This window comes from Micropterus salmoides, unplaced genomic scaffold (genome assembly GCF_014851395.1).
Source record: "Micropterus salmoides isolate LMB-PRFRI ecotype aquatic unplaced genomic scaffold, ASM1485139v1 Ms_hic_scaffold_22, whole genome shotgun sequence".
Lineage (NCBI taxonomy): Eukaryota > Metazoa > Chordata > Actinopteri > Centrarchiformes > Centrarchidae > Micropterus > Micropterus salmoides.
In genome coordinates this window covers 5391128-5407686 of record NW_024041373.1, presented here as the reverse complement: position 1 = coordinate 5407686, position 16559 = coordinate 5391128, and the positions used below count along the sequence as shown (strand labels likewise).

The 16559-nt window shown below is 41.6% G+C and overlaps 1 protein-coding gene across 1 annotated transcript; it reads left to right on the top strand.

Moving 5' to 3' along the window:
• Positions 1 to 1515: 1515 nt before the first annotated feature.
• Positions 1516 to 16095, top strand: rel (v-rel avian reticuloendotheliosis viral oncogene homolog). The gene is made up of 11 exons (XM_038737702.1): positions 1516 to 1651; positions 2014 to 2052; positions 3589 to 3728; positions 3943 to 4091; positions 4837 to 4928; positions 11841 to 11981; positions 12715 to 12819; positions 13032 to 13250; positions 13392 to 13457; positions 13588 to 13662; positions 13789 to 16095. Exons 1-11 carry the CDS (start codon positions 1648 to 1650, stop codon positions 14697 to 14699), a joined length of 1941 nt encoding a protein of 646 aa, XP_038593630.1. The 5' UTR covers positions 1516 to 1647; the 3' UTR covers positions 14700 to 16095.
• Positions 16096 to 16559: the final 464 nt, after the last annotated feature.

Sequence of the window (16559 nt, the reverse complement as noted above, 5' to 3'; positions counted from 1 at the left end):
GAGGAAGAATGGAGAGGCACACAATCCAAGATGCTTGAAGTCCAGTGTGAAGTTTCCACAGTCTGTGTTGGTTTGGGGGGGCCATGTCATCTGCTGGTGTTGGTCCACTGTGTCCAGAGTCAGCGCAGCCGTCTACCAGGACATTTTAGAGCACTTTATGCTGCTTTATGGAGATGCTGACTTCATTTTCCATCAGGACTTGGCACCTGCCCACACTGCCAAAAGTACCAAAACCTGGTTCAATGACCATGGGATTACTGCGCTTGATAGGCCAGCAAACTGGCCTGACCTGAACCCCGTAGAGAATCTATGGGGCATTGCCAAGAGAAAAATGCAGAAGAGCTGAAGGCCGCTATTGAAGCATCCTGGTTTTCCATAACACCTCAGCAGTGCCACAGGCTGATGGCATCCATGCCACGCCGCATTGAGGCAGTAATTCATGCAAAAGGGGCCCAAACCAAGTACTGAGTACATATGCATGATTATACTTTTCAGAGGGCTGACATTTCTGTATTTAAAATCCTTTTTTTTTTTTTTTTGATTTCATGTAATCTAATTTTCTGAGATTTTGAATTTGGGGTTTTCATAAGCTGTACGCAATAATCATCAAAATTATATCAAATAAAGGCTTGAAATATCTCACTTTGCATGAGTTTCACCTTTTTGAAGTTGAATTACTGAAATAAATGATTGATTTTGCGCAACACAAGAATGTTATTAAAATAGTTTTTAGTCTAGTTGTCCAGTTTGAGAAATGAACCTATTTTGCTGTTTTACGGGTGTAGTGGCCACTTTCTTGGCTGGCAGCAGTAACTTCCTGGAGTCTCTACAGATTGCCTGGCAACTGTTCCAGGAAGTTCCACACCCCTAAAAAGGCAAATTATTATTTTTTTTCTGTATGGGTTAAACAAAGTTTAAAAATAAAAAGCTTGGTGAGCTCCAGAGGTGCTGGTGGGGTGTGTTTCTTTTTATCACCTTTGGACAAACGGAGCTAACAGGTGGGCTGCTGGCCCCCGACAACGTAGCTGACAGATATGAGAACTCTAAGCAAGAAAGCTTTTCCATTATATACCGAACTATTCCAAAACGACATGGGTTTTTCATAGATCATGTAGTATATTTCACAAAGGTACAAACTAGCAAGATGATATACCCAAAATGTTAACTTGGTCAGTGTTGGCTGACATCAGGCATCCAGGTTTGCATGCTGCTGCCTCCGTGCTTTACAGTAAGTATAGCCAGTGCTGATGCATGTGGTGACATGTAGGAAGTGTGAAGAGTTGCTGATAGTTGAATATTGATCCATTACACAGTGTGACACGTGTATTTGCTTTTATTATTTGTCGCGGCTTCTTCCAAACTGAAGCCTTCCGTCGCCTTCAGTCTGCCTCTGCTCTTGGAGGATACGCAGTGAACTCTCCGCAGCGCAGGTAGCGAATCCTCAGCGCTCTCGCTCATGTGAGTCATGCGGCTTCTCATTGGCCAGTTCAGATCAAGTGGGCGGGGCAGAGGGAATTCCCCCCCCCCCGCTGGTATCTTCTAACAAATATTACTTTTCTGTCCACTGTCACTCATTGAGCTCGGGGTTCTCCAAGAGACAATAACCTGTGGTACGGCTGAGAGAAAGCGAGTGAGTGCGCCTTCATCATGGGTGAGTAGCAACAGATATTTACTGTATAATAACAACGGTTACGCGGAGAATGAGAGGTAAGACAGAATGTAATGAATAATCATGTAGTGACTCAGATGTAACTTATTTATTTTAAATGTACAATAGCAACACTAGTGCTTATTTCTTAAGTTAAATACAGTTTGGCTTTGTTGTAAGTCTGTTGAACACAGCGAAACTTCCTCCTTGTTGCAATGATTGATTGGAGTGCTTGTAATCACAGTGAAGAAGGTTACAAAACACTACAAACCAGTTTGAGTGAAATATGCTTCCGTATGGTTTTGGATCTAATTTACATGTATATTTGCCTAATTTCCTCCTGTATGTCACATTTTCCTCCTCAGATCTTATGCCCTCCATGCTAGGGGACAATTCACACCTAAGTAAGTAAATTTTAACAAAGTCACAAGTCAATATGTATATGTGTCAAACAGTCTTTGAATATATGCAGGGTCTTTCACTTCCCTATTTAGTTTTATTGCTAAGCATTGTCTGTGTGTGTGTGTGTGTGTGTGTGTGTGTGTGTGTGTGTGTGTGTGTTTTAGCATCTTGTGTGTGTGTGACAACCAAAGGTGCTGGGAAACGTCTTCATAGTTTGAGATGTATGAGTTCAGTGTTATATATATGTGTGTGTGTGTGTGTGTGAGAGAGAGAGCTACATCTTCTCTCATTTCTGTGTTTGGAGCGTAGCTGCAAAATGAGGAAGGCGGGCTATGAAAGTGCCTAGTTTTTGGCAAACGGTATTATATATGTCAAAAATGTAACATGACTTGCCCTACATAGCATCTGCGTGTGAACGCTGGCCACTCAGCTCTCATGTCAAGAAAAACTGATTCTCGTGTTGTCAAATCATTGGAAGTACTGTAACCCAAAACAGACACATTTCCCGGATCAGTTTTAGTTCCTCTCTCACACAGGCATCATGTGGTGCAAGTTCTTTTTCATGCAGTAGGGTCTAAGTAGTATGAACTAATATCATACTTTGTTTTGAATGCAGAACAACAGCGGAGGTTTGCCGGATTTGATGATTTGTAGTTTAAAATTTGCCTGTACATCTAACAGGGCTACATTTTCCACTGAAATAGTGTTAGACATCTAGGTTACATATAACGTTATTCCAACTGTATGTCAGAAACTCTTTCAGTGAGAAGCATTACTGAACTCTGAAAACATCTCAAAACATTTTAACCATCACTGAATATAAGCTTACTGAACTATTGAACCAGACAGTGACAGTTTTAACAGTGACAGCAAAACAAAAACAGGAAGATTAGGATGTGCTAATCAGTTTTACACATAAAAGAGCATTCATCAGTCCCATTTCATCTTGTATTTTTCACTCTCATCTTTCTGTAGCTGAAGGGTGTACAATAAGTCATTTTTTCCATGAAGCTTAGACAGTTGACAGTGTCTATGAGGAGGCTCATAGTGGTGGTTTACTTGCAGCTATCTTCAGGTGGTAGATATCACTTCTACACAAAGCTTTAGGCAACATACAAAAACAGAAGTAAAATATTAACTCAAAACACAGGCTGGGACATTTTTTCCGCTATATTTTTTTAACACTTTTGTTTAAGCAAACGATTTAATGGATTTTTTTCAAAGCAGACATTTTGAGTGGGGTTTTTTTGTCCTGCAAATTCAATGCTTCCTGGGTTATTTAATGTCAGAAACATGGCCGTTAACTGAGAAGACCTTCCCTTGACTTATTGATCCTTATTCAATACAAAAAGATGTTTTTTGGTGATTCCACCTTCCCAGCACAAAGCCACTAGTGGCGATCCAAACAGGCAAAACAAGAAGCAGACACTTCTGTCTTATTTGGGTACTGATTCACCTTGCCTCTGCACTATCGTCTCCTTCCCTATTTGCCCCTACACATCCCTTAATTGTCTGTTTTCATCATCTGTGCTCTCTAGTGCCTGAACCAGAGATCCAGATCTTCGAGCAGCCCAAGCAGAGGGGAATGCGCTTCAGGTACAAGTGTGAGGGTCGCTCGGCTGGAAGCATCCCCGGCGAGAAGAGCTCCGACAACAACAGGACCTACCCCAGTCTGCAGGTCAGTCAAATATTTGCATCGTTATATATATTTACACATAAAAGCACATATGGAGCACATTTAGCTGTATTGGTATCGTAGAAAAATGTGCAACGCCCTTAAAGCACCTGATTTTTTCCTATTTTGTTCTTCCTCTTTCCACAAGTTGGCATGCATGTCTGTCAATCTATATACGTATCAGCTTCTGTTAAAGCAAACTCATCTTCCTTCGCAGATCCTTAATTACTGCGGTAAAGGGAAGGTGCGTGTCTACTTGGTGACCAAGAACGAGCCGTACCGACCACATCCACACGACCTGGTGGGGAAGGACTGTAAAGACGGATTCTATGAGGCTGAGTTTGGTCCAGACCGCAGAGTGATCGCGTGAGTTCTCACCTCTGTCCAACAACACTCGGTGTAGCTGTATTCATTGACTTCACTGTCTTCATCAGAGTAATTAGTAACAGTCTCAGTCTTAATCAGCACGCTGTCATCAACATAAGTAAACACATCCTCTATGTTGCACACACACACACCACAACGTAATCAATTTGCTCTCTATTAACAGTATTTCATGTTTCACTTGATGGTTTCAGGAGTTTAAATCAGTGACCTCTCAGATACAGAGGAGGAAACTCACACAGCAAATCACACACACACACACAAAGCTAGTCAAACCATGTCTGTGATGAGGATGGTAATATGGGAATTCCCCAAGTGAAATCACCCATATTTGCTGTGTGTTTGAGAGAGAAAACAGAGTTTGTGTGTGTGTACTCGAGCATGTGTTTGAGAGTGTGAATGAGTCAGTATCTTTTGGCGTGTGTAATTTTCAAATCCCTCATGGACTTCTGTAGTAAATTCAGGTTAATCTAGACTTCCAGCTCAAACATTATCTAAAATATTGTCAGTTTGCGGTGTTCTCTTTTACATGCAAAACCAGATGGATTAGAGTCATTACATCATTACTTTGACCTTCAAACACACTTCATACACAACAGGATTCTTCTTTGAGTTCACACTTCACTCTCGTGTGGCCCCATGTGTTTTGTTTATTATAAGCAGCTTGTTGCAGCACTGTAAGGGCCGGTCGCTTTCTCACAGCCCTGTTGTATTATTATTCACACAGTTTCCAGAATCTGGGGATCCAGTGTGTGAGAAGGAGGGAAGTTAAAGATGCGATCGTCCAGAGAATTACCAGAGGGATCAACCCCTTCAATGGTGAGTCCTCCTGCTCCGAATTCCCACATTCTGTCTGCGTCTGTTTTCATCTGTTTTGTTGGGGGTACACACTGACTGACAGCAGCTGTTTCTGTCACATATCTTGGACTGAGGCAGCATATACTACAGTTAAAAGTCAATAAATCCAAAGAAAAGAGCAAACGCTAACAATGAATGTATCCTACCTACAAGTATTGTATGTGTGTCCAAAGCCTGATAATTCCTCTGTGACGTAGAGCTCCATTGTACAAAAACTATTAAAAACGGTGTCACACTGTTGCACTGGATGACATGTTCCCTCACCGCTTTCAACATGGCTACTGTAGTTTACGTTGAGTCAATCCCACATACACCGTCCTGCTGCTGGAAATACTCTCTGTAGTGCCAATTGTGTATAAATCCGCTGCTGAAAATAGGACCCCAACAAATGCTGTGTAACGGACATTGCTGAGTCAGTTCGCTAACGTTGTGACTCTCCTTTTATTTATGACATTAACTCAGTATTAAACAGCAATAAATGAAAGCACAAACACAGTAAAGATGTTTTAAGCACACATTTTAAAAAGTAAGGGTCAAATATATATTTAAAAAAATGAAGTACTAACATCTCTTTTCTGCCATTACTATATCAGCTCATAATATCAGTTCACTAATATGTCATTCGGACTGTAATTAGTGAATGAAGTAAAGAGTGTCATTGTGTTTAGGTGGAATAATTTGTATTCTGCTGCTGCTGCTACAGTCGTTGTTAGCACTGCCACTGACTGTAGCTGGTACTATTGTTGCTGCTCTTGCTTTTACTGCTCTTGATACTGTTAAGCGTGTTCAGAAGAATTGTTTCCTTTCTTGTTGACCCACTTCTTAGGCAGTCAAGAAGATTTTCCTAACACCAAGTCAAAAATCCGCTCTCTCGCCACCACACCGTCTACACTAACGCCATTTCCTCAATGCGCTTCTATTCTGTGGTCCTCTGGTTTAGACAGACAGCGGTTCTCGTGTACAAACAGGCGTTGAGCTACTTCCCCATTCTTGGTCACAGTTGCTCAATTCAGAACAGTGGAGGATGCCACGTGAGAGCTGGGAATGCAGGATTCATTAAAGGGGGGAGGGTGGACCGAGGGGGTTCCCCGGCTCACAGACATGATGATAAAAGTATGCTATGGTGCTTTTATAGGACTGTAAAACCATTGAGGGAATGGAAGGTTTTATGATCAGGTTTGATTAAGACATACAGGCTTCTAGTTTTAGTGTTTGATCTCTAAAAGTATGGTTGTTACAAATATGACAAAGTATCATAAATTTTTTTATAATTGCACTAAGCAAAAGTGCACGCTGGCAAGTCCAAATAGCAAATAGGTGGGGACTGAAACTGCTTGAATTAACTTCATTAAGCAGTCATCTGGTTCTGTTTACCACACATTGCTGGATTGTTTGTACCTTGTTCTGACGCTTTCATTTATGACTTTCTGAGTTTGCAAAAGTGCTCATACTTGATACTTCACTTTCACTTGGGCAAATCCTGCAAAGCCCAAGCACTACACACAGAGGCAAACACCATGGAGCGTAAAACTTCTACACAGATGGCTCCTGTGTGATATCGACGCCTAACCCTGACTGACAATTTTAGTCTTTTGCTCGGTGTATTGAGCTTCACCATATGTGACTTCATCTCTATTCTTGTCAAATTGAAGACTTGAAACACCGGTAGTCTCTTTTGCAGTGATGTCTATGACTTTACACCTGCCCTCACTGCTACCCTTCAAGATATTTTATTGTGTGAATCAAGTGGTCTCGGAGGTGGTCTCAGCAGCTTGATTTAGTGGATTATAAAAAAACTAAAACTTTACCATCTTCCCCATGTCATTTCTTAATGGAGGAGTTTTAGCAGTGGTGGACTTTTAATTTAAAATGATTATTAATTTAAATGGGAGTGTAGTGAGGTTGGAGGTGACCCGGGCTTTGACCTCTAACGCGGATGAGATCGCACCACAAGTACTCTCGTCAGTAGTTTGTCCATGAAGAACCGTTCATGGGAAATGGGCTGTCATGTTCAGATCATGTTCTGTCTAGCTACAGGGGAGTTGAAGGTGGAATTAAAAGTTGGATACAGCCACTTTGTATGAGGTCTACTCCTGTTGACTTACAATGAGTGCAGCTTCCATTTCTAAATTAACCAACATTACAAGCAATCAGAGAAATATTCAGAGTCTTGTGATGGAGACAACGTCACGTGAAGCTCAACTAAGTGAATAGTATAGTAGTATATAGGAGCTGAATGTCAGATTTCAGGGCGCCATGGTAATACAACAGTTACAGACAAAATGTATTTACTGCCGCAGACGCGGCTGCGATGGGCAGCTGGATGTCTTTTTCTCATGTCTCAAACCTTCCCCTCTCTTCAACTCACTTCTGCTTTGAAACTCAGCTGCTTCCTGTCAGGGGGAGATATGCCCCCCCAACACACAAGCATGTTACACACTTAGACACAAACCCTCCTGACCCCACCTCATTACATGCATGTGAGATGTTGTTTGCACTACAGCCTTGTGGTTGAAAGGGAAATGTCTGAGACCTAATGAGCTCACAGAGTAAATGAAGTCACTCTCTATTAGCAGTAAGCTCAGCTCACCTGTATTGGTGATGACACAGAACTGAGTACTGTGTGTGTGTGTGTGTGATGTAGTAATATGTTTCTGTATTACTGTTTCCTCACATTTCACAGTGTGGTGTGGTGGTACACCTGGTAAACGTTTGTCACGGTGCTTTCTTATACGCTCCTCTCAGACTTTCTGTAACCTCACCTTTGATGTAACTAGGTTTTTTTTTCAACAATTAAATAGTTTTTTTGCAGGCTCACAAAAAGAAAAAACGGATAATCGTATTGATCCTTATTTGAGCCCATAGTTTTTCCTCTTAAACAATAGCGATTAAGCCCGCCTAGCCGCACCTATCACTTTAAATTACTAGGGACTGTTTCTTAGAGCAGATAGCTCAGTTGTTTTAAATTAAATTAATAGTTTACTCAGTTACTGCTGCAGCTAAATAATAGGTTATTATAACAGTGTTACTTTAGAGCCCAACTTTGAACAAGTTACATAAATTAGTTGTGGAATCCAATCATCATAACCAGACTCATTGCTTTACCTTATCATAATTGGTGTACACAAATAAGATCATGGAGGAGAGTGATGTAGAGATATATTGGCTGAGGTTTAATAATTTCCATAACCCTGAAAGCTTTCTGTTGCAAAGAAGATATCACCACGGTGATAGATGGACTGAAGAGGATTAACATGTTAGAAGTGGTTTTTCCAGTGGCCTTTTACTCTTACTGTTATTTGCCATTGCCAAAATACTTTCATTACAACTTGTACCCAAACCATCCTATATAATTTGTGCGACTTAAAGCAATTTCCCTATGTGCTGTAAAGCAACAACACTAGAAAACTGACCGGTGTGTTAGCTCATAAATATATATATATATATATGATGTAACTGTAATATATGATTCAGAAGTCATTGTCGCAGCCTCAGTAAGACACACTGAAAGATGCATGCCATGAAACTTGAAATTGTGAGTCATGCAGTGGAGACGCTGTTTGTGGTGAAAGCTTGGCACCTGCCTTGCGCCTCCCCTTCTTTCTCACTCTCACATTCTTCTCCCACATTCACACCCCGCCTACCCCTCACCCCACACAACTACCCACCCCTGACCCACCACCATCACTGTCCTCTTCACCACCACAGCCGACGACCTCGTCCCTCTGCAGGTGCAGCTTCATGCAGCCAGGATGCCCGGTGCCTCTGGGCCCAGCTTCTTTCCACCGCACACACTCACTCACCCCTACTTTTACCTACAGCCCACTTTCCTGCACCTGTCCAGCATCAGCCTCCTTTAATAACACACTCCACAAACACTCACGCATACAGACCAACATGGTATGTTCCATCAATATTTGCTATAAGAGTTCCACTTTCATACATTAAGCGAGGCTTCAGTTCTCCCTCCTTCAGTTTCTCCATTGAGTGTCTGTCTCTGCCACCTACAACAGACAAACTGATGACCCAACAGAAATCTGAAGTAGAGCAGAGCTGCATGCAGCTGCATGACTTGATTGTTATAGAGAGAAAATTCAGCCCCAAGATGTTTTAATTTTCACAGTGTTTTTGTTTTTTTGTTTGAAACAGAAAGGGAACCCCTTATGTAGTAAATACTGCATACTCCAAATATGCTCTCTGAAGGCTATTCCATGATGTATCATTTATATATTAATAAGTAGTATGCTACACATTCTTTTACATACTTCTGAAATGGTTGCAGCTATCAGCCTTAGAAAGATAGTTTACTTTCTTGCTGAGATTTTGTCGTCAAATATGAAGCTACAAGCAGGAGACTGTTAGCTTAACTTAGCATGAAGACTAGAAGCAGGGGAAACAGCTAGCATAGCTCTGTCAGAAGGTGACAAATTCTGTCTTATTGTACACTTCAGTTTTTGTATGGATTAAAGAAATAAAATCTTAGTGAGTGAGCTTCAGAGGTGCTGGCAGCAATGTTTTTTTATAACCTTTCTGACAGAGCAAGACTGTCGCCCCCCCCCCCCCCCCCTTTCCAATCTTTGTGCTAAACTAAGCTAACTATCTCCTAGATGTAGCTTCATGGCGGAATAGACACTTACGACAGTGGTATTGATCAAACTCTCAGAAAGAAAGCAAAATGTCAAACTATTTCTGTATGGCTGGATGTATCCAAACTAAACTGCAGATGATATAAAGCAGGTCAGACAGTCTGAATGCTATGCCTTCTAATATAGAACATTGTTATAAACATTAGAGCCAGGCTGACATGTTTTAGCTGAATCAAAGCTTGAAGTTTCAGGTCAAGGCTGACGTTTGTATTGTATAATTTCTCACTAAAAATGCTCAAGGAGATGTGGGGGAAATCCTTGGGTAGACACATGTTAGTCGCTGTTAATTCCACAGCTGTGGACTCAAGTCAGACTCAAGTCACCCATTTGATGACTTCTTACTAAGCTAAATCCAAACTGACCTATAGCTGCACTGATTACCTGTGACTTCACTTGGTGATGCAATGCATGCAGAGACAGAGCAGGAAAAATACTTAGCTAGCTGTTTGCACTGAACATGCCCTGTGACACATTCAGTAAGGATGAGGAGTTGACTGCTCATGTCTAACTGCACTGCAGTTTTTTGTTGTTTCTGTTAGGAATATCCACATATTATTACCACTGAATACATTTGGAACAGCAAAAAAAAACAATTCTGGTTTTATGCTGTTGGTGTTAACATTTTGCAATGACATTAAAATGGGCTAGAAACAAATGATGAAGGACTCAAAAAGTAAAGACTTGACACTTGACTTGACGCCCGCTCCTGTCCCACCACTTTCACACACGTCAGGAGCCACCATGGTCACTCATGCAGGGAGTCTCATCTCTAGCCTCTGTGTTATGCAGACACTCACACACACACACACAGGCACACGCAGGCACTTCTTTCCACTCCGAGGTGACGTCGCAGAGCGTCACCGTGGCAACAGATTGTAGGCGAGTATGGCCTCGGCATGAGCGCGAAAGAGACGGAGGAAGAGAAAGCACGCAGATGTGAAAGCCTAGTGTGTGTGTCGGTGTGTGGGAGTCTCAGTAGCTCTCCCTGCAAGGTGTGTGTTTGTGTGTGTTGCCTCTGAGGGCGGTATGTGTGACGCTTGTATGTATGTGTGTGTGAGTGTGTGTGCAGATGAGAATGTAGGCTGTGGACACTTGAAAAAAAGCTTATCTGTGACGTGTTTCTGTTGATCCAAAGAAAGCCTACACATTCGACAAACATGAGAACATTATAGACTGTCAATGTCTATCTATCCATCTATCTATGCTTTGATGGTTTGACATATTTATGTCATTGATCGTTCAACACACTTTTTTTTTAAACACACGGTTTATTATATCATTCTGTTATTATATCAATTATTATGCAGTTGTAGGACGCATATGTTGTTATATGCAGTCTAGGCTAAATCCTAAACCATGTTAAATCTTAAATGGTCGGTTCACCCAAACTACAAAAAGAGGTATATGTCCACTTACTTTTAGTGGTGTCATCAACTGTTATGTTTCAATGCATTGACTGACGACCTGTCCATCGTCGCCCAATGACAACCGGTATTGGCTCATGCCCGTACGCAACCCTCTGAACAATAAGTAGGTATACAGTAGCTAATGGACGGATTTTTCAGTGCTTTGAGCACCACAAACGAAAGTCCATTAACTTCCATTTAATTGTTGTTTTGAGGTATTTGTACTTTATGCTCCACAACAGCCCAGAGGGAAATATTGTACTTTTTACCCCACTACATTAATTTGATAGCTATAGTTACTAGTTAATGTACAGATCATGCAAAAAGATGAGATGCATTTAAAAACAGATTAAACTACACAACGCTATATAAAATAAAGTTAGCTCCACCTCTACCAATTACAACTATAAAATGCTATTTACACATTAATAATAATCAGTAATCTATATTTGTATTACTTTTAATTTTGAGTATGTTTTGCTGACAGTAATTTAATTATATATGTATCATTTTCAGTGCTGCACTTTAATGTTAATTTAAGTAATTTATGCAAATATTTCTTCAACTGGAGACTAATAAGTGAAAACCTAAGCACATAAAACCAGAACCATCTGAGCTCACTAGGGCCAAGGTGAAATGGTCATGGAGCATTGCATCCTACAGTTATTTGGCTGAACTGACCCTTTAATTGCTTATATTGCTGGTTGTTTGTCTTATAACGGTAATAATGCCTTTGGTGAGCGACAGTATTTGCTCTCACCTAGCTGTGATACTGACACCTGTGTGTGTGTGTTTGTGTGTGTGTGTCTTCGTGTCTTCAGTGCCACGTGAGCAGCTGCTGCAAACAGAGGAGTACGACTTGAACGTGGTTCGCCTGTGCATCCAGGTTTTCCTGCAGGACGAGAACGGCCACTGCACCCGACCGCTCAGCCCCATCGTCACCAACCCCATCTACGACAACAGTGAGTGGCCGAGCTTTGTCTGCTTCACAATGTGTTCTTGCTGATGTCATGTTAGGTAATTACAATTGACGGGAATAAAAGGCTGCCTAGGGTTAGGTGTGTCTACCTTCAGGTTAAACTGATCCCTAACCTGATGATCATATAACAGCTGCAAACAATGTGCTAATATTCATGCCATTTCCCAGCCTTACCTCAACTTTTATATATGTTCTACTAATTGAACTAAGGTAATGTTAATAATACTATGTCAGAATTGAGAAGTTACACAAGTAGCTGTGTTTACACATACGTTCATACAGTATATACCTGTAGCTGTGCAGGTGTGTTTAAAGCAAGACCTGCGTATGTGTGTCCAGTAGATATTCTGTGTTGTACTTGTGAACTAGTTCAGTGTTCCTCACACATATTGAGAAAGGGGAAGTTCTTTATACACTTACCCTCCAACAACACCGTTGCTGAGCAGCACTTCCTCTTCTGACAGCAGGCATGTGACATGTGACTCAACCTGGTGAGGCTTCAACCGTAAACTGAATGTGGTCTTTTTTCTAAACAGAGGCAAATACTGAACCAGTTACAATGAGCCACTAAAGCTAGATCAAGTGAAGGCAGATTCTGACATTGTCACTCTTGGAAAAGAAACAATTGTTGTCTTACTTGCAATATCAGGTCTGACTTGTTAGAGGTGTTGTCTTTGTTGGGTGGCATGTTCACAACTTGTTTTCTGCATCATCAGGGGCCCCGAACACAGCCGAGCTGAGGATCTGTCGGGTCAACAGGAACAGTGGCACTGTTAAGGGAGGGGATGAGATCTTCTTACTGTGTGACAAAGTGCAGAAAGGTAAATCACTATCAATGTCAATTGATCAGCATTTTATTATTTTGCACATTTTACAGTTTACTGTATGTTTGCTCATTCATCCGTTCATCTATTTTCCCTGCATCCATCGTCATTCAATCCATTTATCCATTAATCCATTTTTTAGTGGCCATCTCTTGGCATGTTCATTCAGTTTTCCATTCCTGTCCTCCCATCATCCCCCTTTCCTCCAGATGACATTGAGGTGCGATTCTTCTCCCCTGACGGCTGGGAGGCCAAAGGCTCCTTCTCCCAGGCCGATGTTCATCGCCAAGTAGCTATCGTCTTCAAGACTCCGTCCTACTATAACACCTCCATAACAGAGTCGGTCACTGTGCAAATGCAGTTGCGGCGACCTTCTGATCAGGAAGTCAGTGAACCGATGGATTTCAGATATCTGCCCGACGACAAAGGTAAGCAATGATCTCCTTCTGTCTATTATTGGTAAACTATCGACACTCCTTTGTTTCAGATAGTAGTGTACACAAACTGGCGCCCAGTTCTCACTTAGATTCAGTTAATATATATATGTGAATGTTTTGTGTTTGCTATAGATCCTTATGGCTACAATGAGAAGAAGCGCAGGAGAGAGAACTTGATGAGGATATCAGGATTGTCAGGTAACATATATGGTGCTGTATGTACAGTACAACCCATCTGATATGATTCCACATGTCCATGTTGGAGCATTTCCTTTGTATGTCAGTATACATGTATGTATTGTAACAAAGGTTTCTGGTATTTCTTTAGGCAGTCCTTTTGCTGGTCTGGCTATGAACAGGCCAAAAGCAGTGCCACAGAGTACCATGAGTCACATGCGGAAAGGTAGCTGGTTTAACTTGGTTTCCCTCAAATAGCAATGATTCAATGTGAAGCCATATACAACATTTCCATCCAGGTCAGGAGAACACTGCTCTGTTATCACACTAAATGTCACTGTGTGTTTTCCAGATCCCAGCAACATGTACATGAGGCAACAGCCTACACCTATGGTGCAGCAACAACCTGCTGTATTCAACCAGCCTTACCAACCAAACACTCAGAACGTAATGATGACATCACAGGCTCCTAATGTACCAGTCAGCCATTCATGGGCAAATCCCAACCCAGCACTCTCAATGAATACAGTCACCATAAACCCGTCTGGTGTCATGAGCAATCTATCCCGCCCTAATAACAGCAGGCCACAGCAGCCAAACCGTGGATCTGGTTACCCCCACAGAGTGGAGCACAGCAGCTTTGAGAATAACACCCTCCCTCAGCTCTCCATGAGGGACTTGCAGTGCTTGGATACAGCCCCCCAGGCCACCGGAATGATCCAGTCAGAGTCCCAGCAGACCTTCCACATGCAGCACCAAAGTGGGGAGCTCGCCTCTGAGACCCCGGTCCAGAACCATTTTGGCAACCAGAACCAGGGTCTCCAGACTGTGTGGCCCAATTTCACTACCCTCAGTCCAGCCCAGAACACCTTTAATGGGTCAGTACCTGGAGGTGGAGGGGGGTCACAGGGGATGGGCTCTTTCCCTTTCCTACAGGGAATTGAAGGGGACGATTTTCTGAAGGGCCTGGTGGAAGCAGGGTCTCAGACAGGCTTCCAGCTGAAGCAGGAGCCCCAGATCACAGTGGAAGAGACCCGTGCTTCTCTCATGCAGTCCCCAAGGGAAAGCCAAGAAAATACTTACACCAACTTGCTTCCTCGTCCTATGAGCAATGGTACCAACATGGATCCAATGAGGCCAGGCAGTAGTGGCAACACCCAGCCTCTTAAAAATGTGCAAAACCCTTACTCAAACAGCATGGCAACCGAAGGCCACTATCCAACTTTGGCTGACTGGATCAAATCAACACATCAAAACGACTAAAAGGAGTGACATTTTTGTTATCAAGTAATAAACAGAAGCAGCTCCAAAGAATACATTGGTCTTGTTTAGACTTGTAAAGCCAGAAATGCTTCACCCATTCTGGCCTGGTAAGGCCCAGTGGGCATTTGCTTGGGTTATTACATCAGTGGGCATAATTGGGCTTGTAAGTGGCACAACTGATTACGTACTAGGTCCTTCTTTAGCAAAGACATCACCAAGAATGCTTCCTACACCTAATTGGCCAAACGTGGCCCTTGGTGAGCTGTCATTGCTCTTTGCTTCCCATTATTATATCTGGAAAATCTGGACACCTTTCTTCTGAAAACTTTCAATCAAATTAGATTTTTTTGTAAATTTGAGACAAGAAATAGAGCATGCAGTGTCAGAACGTCGTCACATTTTATATCAAGTATGCCTTGTCCGAATTTTATGGTTTGATTGGTTTATGGTGTGATTCTGTAGAGGTTCCAACCCAATCCTGTACCCTCTAAAACATTGTGGTGTTTCAAGAGGTGCCTAGTTACGTCGTCATTGTAGTCACTCCCCCTAATTCAGTTATTGGTTCGGCTCCCAGCTGCTGGTGTCACGATAACCTCATCAAACAAAATGCTGATGGCTTCCAGGCTAAAGTTAAGATTTATGAAGACGTGAATGTACTACTTTCTTTCTTTGTCTTTCTCAGGTGAAGTTGGATTCACTGTCAAAATACTGTATAAAAATCTATGTTTTGTTTTTATGTTTGACCTGCGTGGGGGGTGGGGGGACTTTGAAAATAAAACAGAGGAAAATGGCTTATTATCATGGGTTTACTTTTTATTGCTTTGTAAAGGATTCTTACATATTTCACTGTTTTATTGATTTTCTTAGCAGAGTTGAGAGCACTCTGTACATACATGTTAGCCATAGCTGAGAGTGAAAGCAAATAACCATGCTGAAACACTCAAAAACTGGCAAGGTACTGAAATTTCCATTGAGGAAGTGGAAGGAAGCACATTCAGTGTTTCTTTCCTTTGTAATGACTATGTCATACCAGTGATCACATGTGTTAATTAGAGTTCTCAGAGCGTTCTGCCAGATGTTTTATAGATACACATGTCAATTTTCTTTCATTCAACTGAGGCTCTTACTGGTAGCCTCACAGAGCGTCTTGCTCGAGGACATTGTGATAGGATACATGGCTGATGATGAACAAACACTGGCTCTTTTGTGGGTTTCAAATAATGTGACCTGCACCAGCAGCCTATATTGCTCTGTCACCTCAAGCCTAGCTCATTTGAGCGTTTTGGGTTTTTTGTGTTTTTGTGTTTTAAATGAAAGTAATTTGTAATGTTTTATATTTTTGGATGTATTTTTTACCAGATCAGTTCTTAATAAACAAAGTATGTCTTATTCCAAATCTTTTGTCATTTAATTATATGTTTCTCGTATCAAATTATCATCTCTTATACTTTACATGCTCTACATGCTTTTCACATGGAAGCATACAGTTATGCAAATGATAAAGCATGGCCAGGTGCCCTGACACATGATCATAATGGATAGGAAGGAGGCCCAGTGTATTATTTTCTATATTGGGTCACCTCAGAGTCTGTTATCACAATTATAACATGGCCAGTTGAAGGAACAGTTCGACATTGTGGGAAATGCACCTATTTTCTTTCTGGCCAAGTGTCTGTATGGTTAATAAATATATATCGAGAGCCAGCAACCAGTTAGCTCAGCATAAAGACTTGCATGGGGGAAATTATAAGTCTGGCATATAATCCCGCAAAACCACAATGTGTAGTTTTTACACATGGGTCTTTGTGTGCTTTAGACAAATAAGATTGTTATCAGGCTTGTTGTTTTAATAATAAAATG

Excerpts from the sequence above, each read along its gene's own strand:
- rel (XM_038737702.1), top strand. Across the intron at positions 3,729-3,942 it reads GGACCTACCCCAGTCTGCAG|ATCCTTAATTACTGCGGTAA; the intron begins GTCAGTCAAATA and ends CTTCCTTCGCAG. Across the intron at positions 12,820-13,031 it reads GTGTGACAAAGTGCAGAAAG|ATGACATTGAGGTGCGATTC; the intron begins GTAAATCACTAT and ends CCTTTCCTCCAG.